At 40.5% G+C, this 13027-nt stretch overlaps 1 protein-coding gene across 1 annotated transcript; it reads right to left on the reverse strand.

Annotated features, from left to right (window-relative positions):
* Positions 1-1443: 1443 nt before the first annotated feature.
* vgf (VGF nerve growth factor inducible) lies at positions 1444-12936 on the reverse strand. Its single transcript, XM_085152930.1, has 2 exons — positions 10883-12936; positions 1444-5676 (listed from the first exon to the last, which is right to left on the reverse strand). Exon 2 carries the CDS (start codon positions 5624-5626, stop codon positions 3494-3496), a length of 2133 nt encoding a protein of 710 aa, XP_085009056.1. The 5' UTR covers positions 5627-5676; positions 10883-12936; the 3' UTR covers positions 1444-3493.
* Positions 12937-13027: the final 91 nt, after the last annotated feature.

Raw genomic sequence — 13027 nt, forward strand, 5'->3', positions numbered from 1 at the left:
AAGAGTTTAGGTAATACATTAATTTTAAGAACACTTATCCTTCCAATAATATATAATGGTAAACTTATACAACGCTCCAGATCGTTGGAAATGTTCTGTATAATTGTATTATAGTTAAGAAGCACCACATCTTTTAGTGAAGGAACTATTTTAATGCCTAGATAAGTGAATTCAGAATTAACAGTGAAGCCAGTTATATTCTGACTTACGTTTCGATTATATTCTTGTTTAAGTAACATTAATGATGATTTTCTTACATTTATTTTATACCCTGAGAAGGCCCCAAACCGGTCTATTAAATCCTTTTACTGCAGATACAGAAGTTTTTAGTTGCTTTAAAAATAATATGACATCATGAGTAAATAAAGCGATTCTATGGTCCTTTCTACCAATCTTAACACCTTGTATTTGTCCACTGGTGCTAACACCAATTGCCAAAGGTTCAATAGCTAAAAGGAATAAAAGTGGAGATAATGGTGAACCCTGCAGGCACCCTCTTTTAATGTCAAATGGTTCCGAAATTATCTCATTAGTTATAACCTGAGCAACAGAATGACAGTGTAGTAGCTTGATCCAATGCAAAAATGATTTACCAAACCCAAATCTAATGACATCAAAGAGATATGGCTCGATTCTATCAAAATCCTTCTCCATGTCAAGCGAGGGAATGGCTGTATCTTCCTGTTCACTTTGATTATGAAGAACGTTGAGGACTTGTCTTACATTATGAAAACCCTGCCTATATTTAACAATATAGGCCTGCATTGGCTAACCCACAGTGTTACTTGTGTGGGTTTTTTCACATAGTTGGGCCCCAATGGGCAAAGTTGCTATGGACCCTGGACAAGCACATTCTCTTGGGGCTACATAGGATAAGTGTAGGTTTGCCCAGCCTCAAAGTCCATCCATATATGCATACTGCTGGCCTGCACAGACATGTATGTTGGGAAGTAAGACTGCAGTTCTCTATTGAGCTGCTCATGATTATGCTCATGCTTCAACCAAATTGGACTGGCACAAATATGGTCCAAGCGAGCACAGTACATCTTGCATTCTGGTAGCAGCCCGAGAATGATCTTTACCGTCCTGGTTGAGCAGTTTATTGAATCTAGCACTCTTTTCAAGACTGAGAACACTGATGAATACACAAAGGCAGCCAGTCAGGCACTCAGCAAACACACAGTAGGGAAAAGCCTATGCTGATAATCACTGTCGCGATGTAACAATTGCAAGCTCACCATCAGTGTGTTCAGCTTTACTTTGGTCACCAAAGCCACACATGTTGCCGACCAAAGTCTCCAGGTTCGATGAGATGACGACTTTGCTGTTGCTGTCTCTCTCTCACAGTCTCTTTGTGTCCAAAATGAAACATTTTTTTTAATAAAAATATTTTTCTTTATTTCTTCATGTGTAGTAAAATAGTAATTGACATGGACATTTACATCCAGCAAACACATATTTATTACAGCGGTTACAATGAGTTACATCTAGGAAGAGCGTGGGTAACACTCATTGCATACATGACGCAAACATAGTAGGTACACTGACGTTTTTGTTTCATTCATCTTTAAGATTTTTTTATACTTTTTTCATTGATGCATAAATGTCTTTAAAAAAAGTTCTTTTTCAGATGCAAGTATACATAAACGTGCAGACATTGTACCCTCTACTGTGTCTCAGCCCCTTTCTTTATTAATAAGCCAAAAAGAAAAGCATAAAAAAAGCAACAAATCATTAAAAATGACAAAAGTTCAGTTTATTCTTTTTGTTACTCGTAGCTCATGATTACTTTTTTCTATGACACTTTCAATGCCAAGAGGCTGTGCTGATACCTTGATGATGACAAAGATGAACACCAACAAGCCAAAGTGGAAAACCTCTTTCCGATTGGAAAAATAGAAAAAGTAGCAAAAGAACATTTTTATTGATGAATTATTATTAGTATCCATGTGGAAACGAAAATCAGGCTGTACAAAGTTTCTTTTTGTGTCATTGTCATTGAAAAATGTTTGAAAATGTGGAGCAAACATAAACATGAGCAAACTGTTAATTAAGATGGTGAGAACATTTGCATTATGCACTTTAGTCTGACTGACCACACAAAGTGCTTCACACCAAACCTTACCATTCTGTTCTTGCATTGCTTTAATCCCCACACTTACACATTTGATCTGCATTTGACCTGCCTTGCATTCATACTTTGGCAAATTTAGAACCAGTACATGTATCATGTATGCTTTTTCATTGTGGGATTCTCACTAATTAGGAGATTTGAAACTAGAGCCTTCTTGATATGATGTTACTAAACACTGAACCACCATTACAGGAGAGTTTTCCTATAATCAACATTTGGATAATGGGAAAAATAAGCCGAATTAACACTGAATTTAAAAATGACAAATTAAAAAAAGAACGAATGAAATAAAAGTTTTTAAAAAATGTGTGAAACTGGGATTTCAGAGCACTTAGTGCCAACGACACTTCTTGTAAAATAGAAACTTGTAACATTTACTAAAAAACTACAAAGGCCATCTTGCTTAGAAAAGTAATGTATTAAATGCAGAACTGCTGCTTCTAAGGAATCTGTTGAGAGTGACTGAAAATATAGAATTATTCTTTTGCTTTTCAATATCTCCATGAAAAGATCAGTATGGCTCCACCATTACATCCTCCTCCAATAGCAGGACTGTTTAGCCAGGGTTTGGCTGAATTTGTTATCACCGTAGCAACAAGGTTGTTGAAGTTATGCAAAAGAATGAGTCATCCGAGCTATTATATTGGTGGTAGTCTGGCTTTTTGATGCATTATGTTTTATTATAAAGAGCTTTGGTGGGTATGTGTGGGTATACATTCACAGAAACGTGCTTTTAATTAAAGATTTTATCCTTTTATATGAACAATAAAAAATGATACATTTACATAAACATGTGGTCATTTAAAAGATAATTATAGGGAGTGGCTTTTGATTTCTAAGAGGTGATAGTGAAAGAGTGTATGGACACCCTGCCTTCGGGGGCTATTTCCTTCCACTGAGGGGGGACTTTTGGTATCTTTTGGCCAGGCATAATTTTGAGGAAATTATTTTAATTTGATAATTTTCAAATTTTAATGCCAAAACGATCATTCCTGACAGTAGAGCCAACATTGGAATAAATGTTTTCAGATTCATCTGACTGACTGATTCTGAAAAAGGCCTTCGGTACAGGTAACAGCATATTTAAACATCCTCCTTTGTTGGCATTTTGAAATGTCCATATAGAGAATGTTGTCAAGAAAAGTTAAAGGAAACGAGTGCAGTTGTACATCTTTCATCCATTTTATCCAGACCACCTCTGGGGAAAAGTCTTCTGTAGTGTCCTCAATCATAACCAATCAAAATGATTACAGGAAACTTATTACATATGAAAAACCACCTAAATACTTTAACATAAATAAACACACTCTTTTCTGCTTGTGGCTCTTCTTCTTCTCTTCCTTCTTCTCGTGTCTGTACTCAGTCCATCGTGTTTGGCTTCTTCATGGATATCTGCTGTATGTATTTCTCCAGATCATCATAGTTACTGTCTGGCTGCTTTCCAGCCACGTAATAATCTGCAGGCGCTGAGTAATACAGCTGCTTCTGCTGAGAATGGATTCTGGGAAGTGGATGTAGTTTGGGGTTGGACGCTGGCTGAAATGTCCAAGGGTACAAAGAGAGAGGGTATCTGGTGTAGTAAGACTTCTGCTGCTGGCCTGTAGGGGGTTTTCTCAGCTTAGGTTGGACCCAGCTGTTGTATCGCCTTTTGGGAGGAAAAGCATAAACATCATCCACTGAATGAGTGCGGAAGTTGTTGAGAGTGAGAGCGGGCTTAAGGATTAAGTAATAGGGTTTAAGTCTGGGTGCAGGAGGAACATAGAGGGGGTAGCTTTTGTAGGGCTTCTTCTGGTAGTAGGAAGGATAAGTGTGGGGGAAAAGGGGATAGTGAGGATATCTAGTCCAAGCAGCTTTAGGTGACGTGAGCCAGAGGTCCTGTTTGATCGGCACAGGAGGTTGGGCCCAGATATTCTGATTGCCAAGCTGAGGTTTTGCAGGTTTGTTCCAGAGATCCTCTGATCTTGTTGGTTTTTTCTTCTGCAACCAGGTTTTGAGGAAATGAGCTGCTGGAAATGGTTGGTTAGAGGCGGGAATGTCATTTTGATTGCTTGAAATCTGTGATTCCGATGACAACGGTGAAGATATGGGGGATAAAGGTCGTCGCCAACCTGATATCACGTCAGGCGACAAGTCTTTCTTCTTCTTCTTCTCCACGTCACTGATGATGTCCACCACATCATCAGCAGGGAGGTGGAGCTTGCTGGAGATCTCTATAAGCTTGTCAATGGTCTGAGGATCAATATCGTCTTCCTCTGTGACTTCCTGCTCTTCGTCAGACCTTTTATCCTCTGCGGCGCTGGAGAGAGAAGAGCTGTACTGCTTGTTCCCGTTATTCTGTTTGACCATGTACCGCAGCAGCATGTCCGAGGCGATATCAGCTAGCATCTCCTCCTCCATCTTGGCTCTTTGTGCCTCAGCTGCCTGTCTCCTCATCTCCTCCTGCTCACCTTTGGCCTGAGCCTCCTCTTCCTCCGGACTCAACACCTCCTCATCTTCTTCCTCCTCCTCGTCTGGATCGTCATCTTCCATCGTCTGTTCTCTCGGAGCCTGGAGGTCTGCTGAGTTATGATTACTGTCATCAAATTCATCCATGAAATTATCTCCTCTGAATTTTGGGAAGCTGAGAGCTTTCTGCGTCTCTTCTTGCCATTTAAGCTTTTTCTTAGTGATAGCAAGGTCACTGCCTTTATTTATGGGCATGATGTCATTGTAGCTGTAGTCTCTGCTTTCTCTGGGACTTTGCTCAGAGTCTCCTTCCCTCTTAATGGGCACATTCAAAGCAGGAAATTCCTTCATCATCATCTCAAGACTTTTTAGCTCCTCAGGGCTGAGCTGTTCCTCCTCCTCACTACTGGCTTGATCAGGACTGGTTGATCCCTGCTGGGAACCAGTACTCTGCCCATTATCACCTCTTCCATCTGAGCCAGTGGGAGGCTTCTCTCTTGCTATTTCGACTGTGTGGCTTGTAGTACGACTGGTCACCCTCTCGGTCAGCTCCTCTTCTTTTTGTGCTTTCTTCCTCTCTTCCTCTTCCCCCATTTCCTGCTCCTTCCTCTGTGTCGCCATCAGCAGCTCTAACTCTTGTCGTCCGTCTCTGTCTCGGTCTGCTCCCTCGATCGTTCTCAATTTTCTGTATGAATCTTTGTTTTTATATTCCTCTTTCATCTCTTCTTCCATTCCATCACGCCCCTCTCCTTCGCTCATTTGCTCTGCTTTTGAATTATTCAGTGCCTCTAGTAAAACTGCTGCTAGTTTTTTGGGATCAACATTTTTAAAAAGCTCTTCTTCATGCTCTGCTTCCTCTTGTTTCTGCATCGGCTGGCTTTCTTCACCACCTATATTCCTATATCCAGACACAGTCAGCCCTGACGTATGTTGGTATGGCTTGTCAAGGGCGCTGAGAGGATTGGAGGTGGACAGATGGAGAAAGGATGGTGCTGTCAGAAGAAGCAGCCGTATTAAAGCACTTGAGGGATTATGGTATCTAGTCATGGCTAGCCAGAACAGGACTTTCTGTGAGCGGTGAAGGAGATCAGAAATCCCTGGAAAAGAGAAGAAACAGAATCAAATCTTCACTGAGAATGCAAGGATGTATATGTGGGTTTGATGGGTGAATGAGTGAGTAGCACATATGACGGCTAAAGCTTGCTTTCTATCTGCAGTTAATTAAGACTTAGTTTCTTCTCCTGGTGCTTGACCAGCCATTCCACTCCTATCACACATGTTGCTCCCATGAAAAGATATTCTAAGAAATGCATACTGTGTTTACACTTTGGTAAACCTTTTGTCCCGCTTCATTTTATGAATTTGAAATTAATCTCATTAAATCTGTTACTTTTATTAGATGTCACCAAAAGTCTTGGGAGCTGACACGTAAGGATGGAAACTGATGAGAGCTGAGTGATGCAGATTCCATTGTCAATATCACTTATCGATTATCAATTATCGATTCTTGTTGGAGCTATTTATTCTATTTTTATTACTTTGAAGTTTGTTGTTGTTGGTTTACAGATATTATTCACAAGTTTTATTTGTAGGTTGATACTTCTTTTATTGTTTTGTTTTGTTGTTTGTTTTGTTAAGTCAGCCAGGAGGAACTGTAGGGCCATTTCCTATAAATGAAGGCACTGGTATAGGACCAGCATGCACTGGGGTGGGCCTATGTTTTTTACCAGAGCAGAAGAAGCAGCAGGAAGCAACAAAAATGGATCTTGTTAATGTTACACGATCTTATCTCAGTGCAGCAGTGGCTTGTAGATTTGTAATAGTTGGATGTTTGGTTGGTCAAACGAAAGGAACTGCCATTACAGATTCTCATTGGCTCTGCTTTGAAAGTCACCACCACCGCTTAGCAACATATCAAAGACATTACGTAGTGCAAATTATTTGTAATATATTTAACATATTACACAAAACACTTTTGTTGCAGTGCATTATGTGTTCACATTATCCTAATGTGAACACACATGTGATCTTTCTCTTAGTGTTTAGACATGAACACAAGGCAAAGATGAAACCGGCACAAAGAGACTTTAAAGCGATCGCAACGGTGATCTTACTGTAGAAGCACGAACAGGTAGAAACGGAGGCTGCAACCTGACAGCTCATCAGTTTGTTACCTGTTGAAGTTCAGGCTCTGGCTGCTTTGCTGGGGTCTGCATTCACTCAGCTTTAACACGACTCTGGGCTCTTGGCTAGCTTAGCTTCAGCAGGGAGCCCAAGTTCTGTTAGCAGCATAATGCAGTTTGCATTTTAGCATCGCGCTCTCATCATGTCGTTCGATAAAAATAAATACATAAAAATAGCTGCACAGTGCACGTTGTTGACTTTGCCGCTGTTTTCCTCCTCAGGCACAGGAACTGAAATCAGCTGATTGTGGGACAAGTGCACGTGGAACTGATAGGTGAGCAACTTTGACAAATCCAAGAAACTGAACATCTCGAGTCCCATCCCTACTCCTAGAGTTATTCACGAAAAAGAGTTGTAACATAAGTTATAACACACAAGGACCTGAAGTGAACCTGAGAGTTAAAACAATGAAAGTGTCTATTGTCTGCACTTTTCATGATTTACATTTTGCTCTTTGAAGTTTTTTTTTAATTCTCCTGTTCTGGTGAACTCTGATATTGTTCCCTGCTCTCTTCTGGCCCACTTGTTAACGATCAACCTTCTTCAGAAGTCCAGATCCAGTGAACCTTTCTCCACCCGCATCCAACCAAATTGTAGAGTTGGGCGGATTGATCCAAATATCGATAGCATCGATACCAACACTAGTAGAAATGTTGGTATCGACTAGTAGAAATATCTTGTCTCTTAGTGACGCTGAAAAACTAGTTCATGCATTTATTACTTCCAGGCTGAACTGTAATTCATTGTTATCAGGATGTCCTAAAAACTCCCTGAAAAGCCTTCAGCTGATCCAAAATGCTGCAGCAAGAGTCCTGACAGGGACTAGAAAGAGAGAGCATATTTCTCCTGTTTTGGCTTCCTGTTAAATCCAGAATTCAAAATCCTGCTCCTCACATACAAGGTCTTAAATAATCAGGCCCCATCTTATCTTAATGACCTTGTAGTACCATATCACCCTATTAGAGCACTTCGCTCTCGCTCTGCAGGCCTACTTGTTGTTCCTAGAGTATTTAAAAGTAGAATGGGAGGCAGAGCCTTCAGTTTTCAGGCCCCTCTTCTCTGGAACCAGCTTCCAGTTTGGATTCGGGAGACAGACACTATCTCTACTTTTAAGATTAGGCTTCAAACTTTCCTTTTTGCTAAAGCATATAGTTAGGGCTGGACCAGGTGACCCTGAATCCTCCCTTAGTTATGCTGCAATAGATGTAGGCTGCCGGGGGATTCCCATGATGCATTGAGTTTTTCCTTTCCAGTCACCTTTCTCACTCACTATGTATTAACAGACCTCTCTGTATTGAATCGTATCTGTTATTAATCTCTGTCTCTCTTCCACAGCATGTCTTTTATCCTGTCTTCCTTCTCTCACCCCAACCAATCACAGCAGATGGCCGCCCCTCCCTGAGCCTGGTTCTAATGGAGGTTTCTTCCTGTTAAAAGGGAGTTTTTCCTTCCCACTGTCGCCAAAGTGCTTGCTCATAGGGGGTCATATGATTGTTGGGTTTTTCTCTGTATCTATGAAGCGCCTTGAGGCGACTTTTGTTGTGATTTGGCGCTATATAAATAAAATTGAATTGAATTGAATAGTATCGATATCAGATCGATACTAGCACGATTGGATCAATACTTTGCTTTTATCCTTCAAGTTCAGTATGTAGCCCGCTGAACTGTGTTAATCATTTCTTTGGAAAAAGTAAACCTCAAACACTCAAACTCTGAAAAATGTGCAAACTTTCTGTGCTTTAGATTCAGAATTTTTTAAATTCCAGGTCTCCAAAAACCAAGTTTGAAAACATGAAAAGCTGAAAGGTGTGTTTTGTTGTGTCAACTAATTATTGTGGAAAGCAACAATCACAGTGGTGGTTAAAATGTGTTCAGAATTTGCAAATTGAGAACTCATCTCATCTCATGGCAAACTACTCTCCCCCAATTAGCTGCCTGAGTACCTTCAGCGATACTGGCCCTGTATTTGCTTTGTATTGGATCGATACCAAAATTTGTAGTGTGGCACAGAAATTCTGTGAATGAGGGAAAGTGTGAATGTGAAATTATGTGACGCTATAATTTGAAATACAATAACACATGAATAACACACAAATCCTGCGTGAAGCAGCCCAGACGAGGTCCTGACAGACATTGACTTATGCGCGCGCGTTGACTGAGGGACTGTGACGCTATGCTCTAGCACTAGAGCGATGTTTCCGTGCAACACTAAGAGCACAGCTGGTTTTCACTTTCTGAGTTTTCGCGCGCGCATGTGTGTGCACCTGAATCTAATGTAGGAGTAACTAATCAAGGTTGTTATAGTTAACTAAACCGGACAGAGGAGGCGTGGGTTTTCACGCACGCAAGATGCGCTACCTGCAGTCCTCGAAGATCCTAACTGCGCGTGCGACTGCTGAATGTTGATTGGTTGACAAGTGGGCCGGAATAGAGCAGCGAGCGATAGCAGAAGCAGAAAATTTGTGAAAAAACGTAAAAGACAATCAAATAAATCATCTCCCAATGTTCTGCTGCTGACGCGCTGCTCTGCTTGGTGCTTAAATGTTGAACCCAGAGTGCAACAAGTGTAATATCTTGAAATCCGCAACAACCATTCCGGTGCACATTCACTGCCATGCCGTCTTTGCATCGGGTAAGACGTTTATTACACCATCAGAAAAAACTGCTCTTGTTTTCAGAAGCCACCGCCTGCCTGCATCGCCATGTGCCATATGCAGCAGTTAAAACACTGTAAAAATGCGCAGGAACAGCAAACTCAAATGTATTTTCTAAGAATACCTAAACAACCAGTTGTACAGTGAGATTTTTTATCCCTATTAAAGCAAAAACAATTCAAGTTTAATGTCATTTTGTTGTCAGCTAATTACCACAAACCTTTTTGTTTGTTAAATCGCCCAACAGTTCTATCAGTATATTAGTAAATGGTTGCTAAAATCCTTTTGGTTTTTTAGTTGCAGTAAACACACTTCAGAGATATAGGAACGGCATATCCTGCGGTGGAGGCTGGGCTGTGCCAAAAAAGGGATTTCACATGTTCTCATGTGTTGTTGTTTTTTAATGTCTAATACGTGTACTTATTCGTAAGTAGACTGAACTGAACAGGATTTATGAAGAGGTTTTTGAAGTGTCTTTATCACTCTGTGTAATTGTACCCATTTGGTCATCAAGCGAGTCCTTTTTGGTTACTTCGGTGATGCTGAGATATGATTGGCCTATTTTTGATAGGTTTCAGGTCAACAAGTTATTTTTAACCGTTTAAATGTAATCATTGTTTGGCACAACAACGTGACTCTGTTGTTTGCACTGTTGCAGCAGGTCACAGTTGCCAGAAAAGCAAATAAGAATAAACACGAGCGTACAGCCACCTCAGACTCCGTTCAACATAAGTAACCTCCCCGCAATTCGCACTTCACATGTAAACAACATTATCTCAGACTAACATGGACGTCAGTGTTATGCAGAGACAAAAAGGTTGCCGTTGTCTCTGTGGTATCAGCCTTTTTAATGCGAATGTCACCGCGGTTACAGCTTCAGTCCACTTATTGTACAGTGCAGTTATTTCAGTCAAGGATATGATTGCTGGAAATGACGATAATTGAGATGATGAGGCTGATGATGTGGCTGAAGATGAGAAGTGGGCGGGGTTGTAGGAGCAGACAGCACGGTTGATTATAAACAATGAATTCTGACCACATCAAATAACAATACTTTAAGCTGCCATCAGTGCACAAATTCACTTCAACGTGATGCCTGACTTACTAACCGCCTGCGTGTCCGCAAAATATTGACTGGGGCCTAATTGATTTTTATTCCTTAAAATCAATTAAATGTGTGCCACAGTTTGGGACGAACATAAACATTTCCGATTCATCTACTAAACCTCCTCCAACCCATCACACAACAGGCATTACCACCTTTTTCTGCATTTTCTATATATTTTGCACATTTTCTGCGCCTCGCTTTGCTTTGACTACAAAGCTTTAGAGTGACATCATAATTTTGTTGCAATATTTTAAACATTTATGAGTATTTCTAAGAACGCTTAAAATAATGAGCGACAGCACTTCTTTCGCAGAGCATGAGGTTAAATGCTTTAATGCAAAATAAGTTGCCGCTTACTTGCAGTTCAGTGTGTGCGGCGGGGGAATTCCTGCTTTCCCTCCTCGTCACGTCACACAGCTGCTGAAGTCCTGCAGTCATCCACTCCGCGCTCGTCGTGACGCGTGCCGTGTTGTAATGTGCTGTTAATTATCGTTACTGTTATTGTTGTACGTCGCTGGGTTTCGGACTCTTCGTGTGCTACTATCACAGGACTCAGAACCTAATTCGTCTATTTTCAGGACTACGGACAGAGGCTGCGGCTGTCTTCTACCCCCTCCTTCCGCACACACGTGATCCTTGCGTCAAGGTCCCCATTGACGTCAATAGACTGGATTTCATTCATAAGATTTTTCTGCACCCCACCGACCTTATCTTCTCCCTCCTCCCCTATTTTATCAGACCAATTAGCTGCAGTGCTGCTGTTGAATAAACAGAATATTCGTAATTCATGGTGCAATCCCAGAGAGCTGGTCCAAGCTTTCATGGGCAAACCTGAGTGGGGTTTTCTTTAGACATAGACACGCTTATTTCTGTGGGCTGTCTCACGTTTGTGTGCCATCAGAGCTTAAGGATGCTGTGCACTGGTGTGTGACAATGGAGGCAAAAAGAGCTCTCCAATAAGCTGTGAAAGGGCTCAGTTTTAGTAAATAAATACATTTATTTTTCATGGATCATCATCTCCATCCTTCTGTTCACTAGTACAATTCTGCATTCATCAGCGTCTCCAGTTTTGTGTTAAAAAGTCTGGTTAAAAAGTCCACTGCCCTCTCTTAGATATTTCCACACTGCTACAGCTAAATCATCTGAACCTTTCATTCACTGGTGCTGGTTTCAGTTATTGTGCAAATGTACAGTTTTTAAGTTTGGGGGAACCTGCAGTCAGCTGAGACATCATCTGTTCCTCCCACTGAAAACATCCATGAACAGAATCAACTTTTGGGGAACTTTTCTACTCTTCATTGTTTTCATAGTTGCCTCAACTTCCTCTTAATTAATCTTCTGCACTTCCTGCTTCCAAGCTCACGCTCTCTGTCTAGCCAATTCATAGAAGTCCAATTCTCCTTCCATACTGTCCAATCTCACGCGCAACACACTTTTTCTTTTCCACCTTTCTTTTTGCAATGCACGTACCCTACCAGTATTCCTGGCTGCTTCTCCTTCATCTCATAGACTGTCCAACTTTTTTTATTACCACTTATTCTTCACTGACATATTTTCCTGTACTTCCTAATTCTGCCATAAAGTCTCTTTGTCTTCTTTATTCTCAGTTTTCTTCACCTCTTCAGCTGTCCTTTCCAAGTCTTCACTACCACCCAGAGCCTTTAATGTTTGTCTTAAACCACCATGTCAGTTAAAATGGAAAAAAGAAACCATAATGCAACTCTATGAATATGATGCTGTGACAAAGAAATGGTAAATCTGTTAAAAATGTTAATTGACCCACAGGGGTCATCTTCACTGCGTATGTCTCTGGATACAGTGGCTCATCTGAAAAAGAAAGCCTAAAATCAGAAGTACTTTGCTCACTGGTACAACTCTCAAACATTTACCTTAAAGCAGTAATGACATTACATCTACCTAATTTATAAAAGCTTCATTTAGCCTGGAAAAATAGTTTGCTGCTCTGTAAGAAAAAGCCCTCTGAAAAACCAGAACATTTCACTGTTCATCACTGATACGTTTCTCTGTAGCTAGGCTGACACAAAGTCAGAGCTCCGTTGAGCCAACTATTCCTTTAACCTCACGAATTTCTCAATTTTAACCATTAGAAAAAAAATTATTCATAACTATCTCACAGAGGTAACTTTATTAAATTCAATTTTATTTGCATAACGCCAAGTCACAACCGTTGCCTCACGGTGCCGTTATTTACTTTTAATACTATTGATATTTGGACTCCTTTTCTCCATCATCTGCCTCCCTCGGTTACATTGCAATAAGCTGCTGATGGCTTCTCATGATGCATCATCATGGATTCATAATCTTCATTTAAATGCTTGCTCACAGGGGGTCACATGATTACTGGAGTTTTCTGTTTTCTTTATACTCTATGTATAGTTTCTAATATAAAGTATTTGCTCAAAGAGGCTCGCTTTCTCTGTATTATTGTAAAGTTTTTTGCTTACAATATAAACAGTATAAACCAGCTTGAAATATAAATGT

Source organism: Neolamprologus multifasciatus, chromosome 3 (genome assembly GCF_963576455.1).
Source record: "Neolamprologus multifasciatus chromosome 3, fNeoMul1.2, whole genome shotgun sequence".
Taxonomy (NCBI): Eukaryota; Metazoa; Chordata; class Actinopteri; order Cichliformes; family Cichlidae; genus Neolamprologus; species Neolamprologus multifasciatus.